Source organism: Phyllostomus discolor, chromosome 13 (genome assembly GCF_004126475.2).
Source record: "Phyllostomus discolor isolate MPI-MPIP mPhyDis1 chromosome 13, mPhyDis1.pri.v3, whole genome shotgun sequence".
NCBI lineage: Eukaryota > Metazoa > Chordata > Mammalia > Chiroptera > Phyllostomidae > Phyllostomus > Phyllostomus discolor.
Window position 1 is genome coordinate 59,275,112 of NC_040915.2, and position 6,125 is coordinate 59,281,236.

At 50.8% G+C, this 6,125-nt stretch overlaps 1 protein-coding gene across 1 annotated transcript; it reads right to left on the bottom strand.

The window, feature by feature from the left end:
- Positions 1 to 2,841, bottom strand: PRAME (PRAME nuclear receptor transcriptional regulator). Its single transcript, XM_028528874.2, has 3 exons — positions 2,522 to 2,841; positions 1,511 to 2,116; positions 1 to 577 (listed from the first exon to the last, which is right to left on the bottom strand). The coding sequence occupies exons 1-3, from the start codon at positions 2,812 to 2,814 to the stop codon at positions 1 to 3; spliced, it is 1,476 nt and encodes a 491-aa protein (XP_028384675.1). The 5' UTR covers positions 2,815 to 2,841.
- Between the last annotated feature and the right edge of the window lie 3,284 nt (positions 2,842 to 6,125).

Genomic DNA, 6,125 nt, shown 5'->3' on the forward strand with positions numbered 1-6,125 from the left:
CTAGATAGACATGTAACAGGGACACAGAATGGGATTTGGGTCATAGAAGGTTCTATCACCACAGTGAGGACAGGGACTAGCACTGAACCAGACCATGTCTGGGCGCCCTAAATCCTGCAGCAACTGCCTCAGTGTGGTGTGCACCTGGGCAAGCCTGCCCAGGTGGAGGGTGCCGGTGAGCTCCTCGTAACTCTCTATGGGGGCAGCATACAGCACGTGGTTCAGCTTGCTCAGCCCAATGGTGTGGCGCAGCAGCTCCTCCAGGACACTCATAGAGATGGGGTTTTCACAGAAGCTGAAGGTTGTGAGCTCGGAGCAGAGGCTCAGAGCAGGCAGAATGTCAGTGATCTCGGGGTCCATGATCCCACACTCATCCAAGTCCAGGTCCTGGAGGGTGGCAGAGGCTCTCTCTATCAGCAGCTGGAGAGGCCCGGAACTCATATTGGTCAGGTTGAGCCCGCTGAAACTCAGGCCTTTCAGCTGACTGACGTTCAGGTTCTGGCACAGATGTGCGAAGTCGTTTTCTGAAAGCGAGCAGTTAGTGATGGACAAGGCCTCCAAGGGGGTCTGCAGGCACCTGGGGAGAGACAGCGCAGTTAGCTCTGGGGGATGGAGCTGGGGGGCAAAGAGAGGTGGAGATGACCCAGGCCTTAAGGGCAAAGAAGCCCATTTCACCAAAACCTCAAGTTTTCCAGGTAAGCCAACCCCCAAGATGCTGCATGGTGGAAAGAAGCATTCAAGTGCAAAGCAGAGTGGAGTCGTTTTTCCACCACTTATTTGCTGTGTGACTGAATCAAGTGAACGAAACCTCACATACTGTTTTGCGCAGGAGAGAATCAATTAAGTTTTAGTATTGGGAGACATGATCCAAGACGCACTCAACTTGGACTTCCTTCCAGCCACAGCCTGGACCCCTATCATCCTTACCTCTGAGCCCAATGGGGTTACTGGCAGATGTGCAGAAAGGGTTAATCTGGGCAGGGGGCTGCCAGCCTGCAGGGACTAATTTATGTCACTGCATCATCCAGAGACCATCTATTCCCTTTTACAATTCCTTACTCCAGAATCCAGAATTTCCCATGCTCTCCCTTAGCTAGAGCCTAAAAGAACCCTTGGCGGGCAATTCAAGGCCAGATTAAAGTGAGAAGTTCCTATCGACAAATTGCTAAGTATGGAGCTTAACATCTGAAACCTCACCTCTGATGGGCTTTCCCTTCATCACTGCCATGCTCACTTACTTCTTCTCCATCATCTTCACTTAGCCATCACTTCCTAAGGGGAGAATTCCCACAGCTACTTTCACCTGGCCTGATGAGGCCCCCACTACAGAGATTCCTAGCAAAGACAACCTGCAAGGGAACGGAGCAGTGAACAAGACACCGACTGTGTGGACCATCTAGTGATTCAGGCACGCTGCACACTGACAGCAGGCACACAGGAGATACTGTTAGTGCTGGCTGAAATGAAAAGGGATTGGTCTGGTCTGCAGAGAAGCCCCGCCATCTCTCACCTGAGCACCTGGTGCAGGCGGCCTTCAAGGAAGGAGAGAGCATCTAAACAGAGCTCCTGGAGGTGGTGCAGGCTGAGGAACTGAGACGTGAGCTGGCGAACACACTGCTGCTCCTGCGCCGGGGTGGTGTGAGAAGACGTAAGGATGTGGGAGAGAAGGAACCGGCGCAGATTGCCCATCTGGCTCAGCTGAGGAACGAACTTCTTCAGGGTGGATGGCTTCCAGGTACAATTTACTTCCAAATCCTGGACAGAGTCGAGCTGCACCATCTTGAGAATATTGATGTTTTGCATCGACACCGCAAAAATCTTCAGCTTCTTGCAGCAAAGGTGCAGTAAACCTCTCCCCTGACTAACCTTCTTAATGAGGTAGCTGAGGGACTCATCAGGGGCACCTTCCTTCAGACTAAGATCTATGAACACCTCCACAGGGGCCAGGGGTGGTTTGGACCCCGCCCTTGAACTCTCCACTTTCTGCCTCTTCCCCACAGACTGGGTGGTCTCCGTCTCCATCAGTGAGCATGCAGCAGCTCTGGTTCCAGACCACACGGTCCAGAACTCCTGATGAGCATCCTTCTGTAAATTCAGCACCTGCAGCTTCCATCTCCTGTGCGGGAAACAGGAGACAAACAGAGACATGGTAAGATAACAGGGAATAAGACCATGACCACGAATTAAGGAACCTGGGCATCTGGACCAGATACCTGGCTGCATTTTTACTCTATACCCAAGAGATCAGCTGCTCCTCACACTACTAACATCCTTCCTGCTCCCCATTTCTGGTACCCTTAAGTACCCATGTTACTTTGGTCACCTCTGCATCTTAGTCAGCCCTGTAATGTCTAGAAGCCTTTTTCCACAATGACCTCAGCAATGGTTCCCAGGCCTCCCTGAGCATTCTCACTGATGCCATCAGAAGCCTCTGGCTCTACCTTTGGCACTGCACTCTCCCTGATCCCCACTGTATCTGCACAGATCCCCGGGGCCCTACTGAGCTGTGAATCCCCCTCACCTGGGGCGAACCTCCTGGGCAAGCAGGGCATCGAGTCCATCAAGCACAGCCTGGAAGGTCTCTTGATGAGGCTGCTGATCCTTCATCAGGGCCCCCAGGGGGAGGCAGGGGAAGGGCCAAGACTGCACCATCATCTTCAAGATCTTATCATGCTTCCCAGCAAAGGCCGCCATGAAGAGAGGTGGGAAGATCTCTGCTGGCAGCATCTCCACAGCACTCATGGCCAAGGCCTCATCCCTCAGCAGACTCTGACACGCCAGTTCCAGGAGTCTGCGTGGGGTCGGGAGGCTCATCCTGATGAATCTGCTCTGAAACAGATCCTGGGGAGACATCCGGGGAGCAAGGCTGAGCGTGAGCAACCCCACTGCCCCTCCACCCTTCAGAGGAACCAGCTAAGGGCCAAAGGCACTGCTCCAGCAACAGTCGGCGGGGTGGGGGGGGGGGTCCTCCATTTACCCAGATTCCACTTTCTGCCTGGGGGCCAAAAAGCCACAGCTCTGCCTTTGCCAGTGGCAGGGCAAGCATCTTGCCAGGAGGGACAAGATGACCAGCAGCCCCATCCCACACCTACCCACTGGCTGCATTTAATTCTGTGGCGCAGTGAGTACTGAGGAGCCCGAGAGCTGATCCCACCCTTTGCAGGAAGAAAAGTTTCTGATCGTCACTCTGAGACTGACAACAACTGTAATAGGGAGCAGCAAGGGGTCCAGCATGGCCTCTTTCTGGGCTCCAACAAATAATCCAGATGGGGAAGATGAAGGAACACCTACACGATGGCTACCAGTATGTCATTTAAAACATTCTAAATGAGAAACTGTAAAAGCAGCATAGTAGTATTATATGGCACACGAAAGCTGGAGAGGAGAAAAATATACATTGATTCCGAGATGGACATTTCATTGTGTCTCTTCTGTGAATGTTGGAATTGCCACTGTGTTCACGGGAACGGAGCGCTCCCCTGTAGAACAAAGCCCCCACTGCAAAAGAAACTATGGGACCTCTTCTAGGCTCTTAAGTTTTTTGTTTGTCTTTATTTTAATTAGCTAATAAAATTATAAAATCATAAATGACATGAACTATTAACTACTGGTTACAAACTTTATAGTTTAAATATCATCAAAAATTTCCAATGAATTGGATGTATTTGTTTAAAAATCTGCTTGGTTAAGAAATACAGGTATCACCCACTTCCCAAAACTTCGTGTTAGATCACTTTGCTTTTATGAAAGACCTACCCTAGTGCCTGTTTTCGCTAACCAAAGGAAATTCAAAGAGGATCTTGCCATTTCAGCTTACAAGAGGTTTTGTAGGGATGTACTCCTTTCATACAGCAGGAGAAACCTGCATTGTAAACATCTATAAAAATGGCATACACCAAAATGAGAAGTCAAAATATGTTTGGGATTAAGGCAAAGCTGCCTTTTGAGGCAGAAGCCAAGCCTGCTTCTTTGTAAGAACAAGAAGGACAATTCTCCGTGCAGTCTCGGTTTGCAGGTCCTTGCAGACCACTTGAAGCTCAGGACTCACAGAGGGGGCATGCTGCAGGGAGCCCTCTGCTCAGCCCTCGGCAGCGACTCTCACGGCCAGCCTCTGGTCCCTGCTCCGGCTCCTCAGAAGCAACTGCAGCCCTTTCTGGCCACATCTTCCTTCTGAGGTCCCAGCTGAAATTTCAACTTCTAACTGAAAGCAAAACCTTATTTCTGGATCTCTACCCAGTTAATCCTGCTTGGGTTTTTCACTCTTCATACGACTAACTGAATTCTATGTCCATTTGTGAAAGAAAAAGAAATTCAACCAACCTGTAAGTAGACTCGGGAGCGTTTGGGCCACATGACTACTTCCAAATGTTCGAGTGGGGATGCTTTAAACAAACTGTGGTATCAGCCCAAAAGAAAAGGAAAAAAACAAAATTCCTGAATATCAAAGAGTCGCTTACACTTTGTTACCTAGAAAATCGCAAAGCGTGTGCCCACGCAAAGAGGACTAGAGGCACGACGGAGAAACAGGTGACTTTCCAGATTTCGAGGGTCAAGGCTTGCCTTTAGGAGGTCGGGCCAAATTCTAATTAGCAGCTGGCCAGGAGGAGGGGCCGCAAGTTTGTAATGGGACAAGGGAATCACCCAAGAGAAGGTCAAGTATGTTTTGCTTGGGGGAATTCAAAGGCTTTGATGTGGATGAACCTGAAAACTTAGAAGGGTAGTGGTTAAGAAGGAAACTAGCTGGACCCCTTAAACCCCAGGTGACGGTGAGGGAAGGGAAGAGATTCAATCCTCCTCCCTCCCAAAAGGACCAGATCAGCTCAGCAAACTGGCTTAAGATTCAATGTAAAAATGTGGGCTGGGAAGAGGCCAGAAACGTTTGGTGACTAAACCTGGGATATGACTCATCCAATCCTGAAGGTCACTGAAGGATAAGAGCGGTTGGGTCTTTGGAATCCTGGAACAGAGAAGTGAACTCGGGCCAAAGCACGCATCCTCCCCAGGGAACCACTACCTGAGAGGACCTTCTCCTAGGCCCAGGCATCCTCTTCCGCCCCCAACCTTTCTCAGGCAGACCAGGCCCAGGCATGGTCCAGGGGCCTTGGCCCAGAACACGACTGTTGAAGGCCCCTTCCCAACTGTGTATTGATAACCTACGTTTCCTCAATCCTGGGGAATAATTGGTGCAAATTTGGCTTCAGAAAGCCCCTTCTGGCCCTGCTGCCCCTAAGTCTCTCGGTCACTGACTGTGACGGAAGAGCGCAATCAGGGATGAATGAAACTCAAGTGCTCTCTCTCTGAATGAGGCACAGTGCACAGGCACCAACACCCTCCCTGTCACACCATTTGAAGCTGTATGTGGCATTAAGGATATGCCACATTTTGGGACATCCCTGTGCGTCAATGAAGTGCACACTGGTCCTTCTGAATGTCTTCCTGCCCAGGCCCGAGACAGGCACAGGATGACTCCCAGGGCCTAGCATGGATTGGGGGATGTTTTCACCACATCCTGGTTACCTGCCATTTGCTCTCTTCATGATCCTCACCTACGCACAAACCCTGAACTCAAAAACAGCCTTCCTGCTCACCCCAACTTCTCCAGTCACAAAATTCCTACTGAGCTCCCAAAGCATCTGCCTTTGAGAACTTTTTGGGGGGGGAGGGGGAGGGGGAGGAGTCTTTAGAACGCTTGTTTTCCCTCTCCTGGATTGTGCTGACTGTCCCCCTTCTTTCTGCATCCCTGCAATGTCAGCCCACCTCTTACGAGCCTGAAGTGTGGCCACGATACAGGGGAACACGTTCCACTGCTACCAACAGAAATCAGGAATTCTCCCCAATTTTTCTGAGCTGTTTTGGAGAACATGACCAGCTGTGCGACAAAATCCTGGCCACACCAGCAATGCTGAGGACAACCCTTCCTGGACTCCACAGGACCCCCCAACTCTGCTGGTCTTTGGAGACCCTGGGGACCAGCCCCAATGCACAGGCTTGCCCATCTTCGGCTCTCTTACCCCAGCCTTCAAGCAGACAAGATTCCCCCGGCTTCTTTCCCTCTGGAGTCAGGACGCTTCTTACCCTGAAATACGCTGCCCTCCATGCCTTTTAAAAACCCAGTCTTTGCCGAC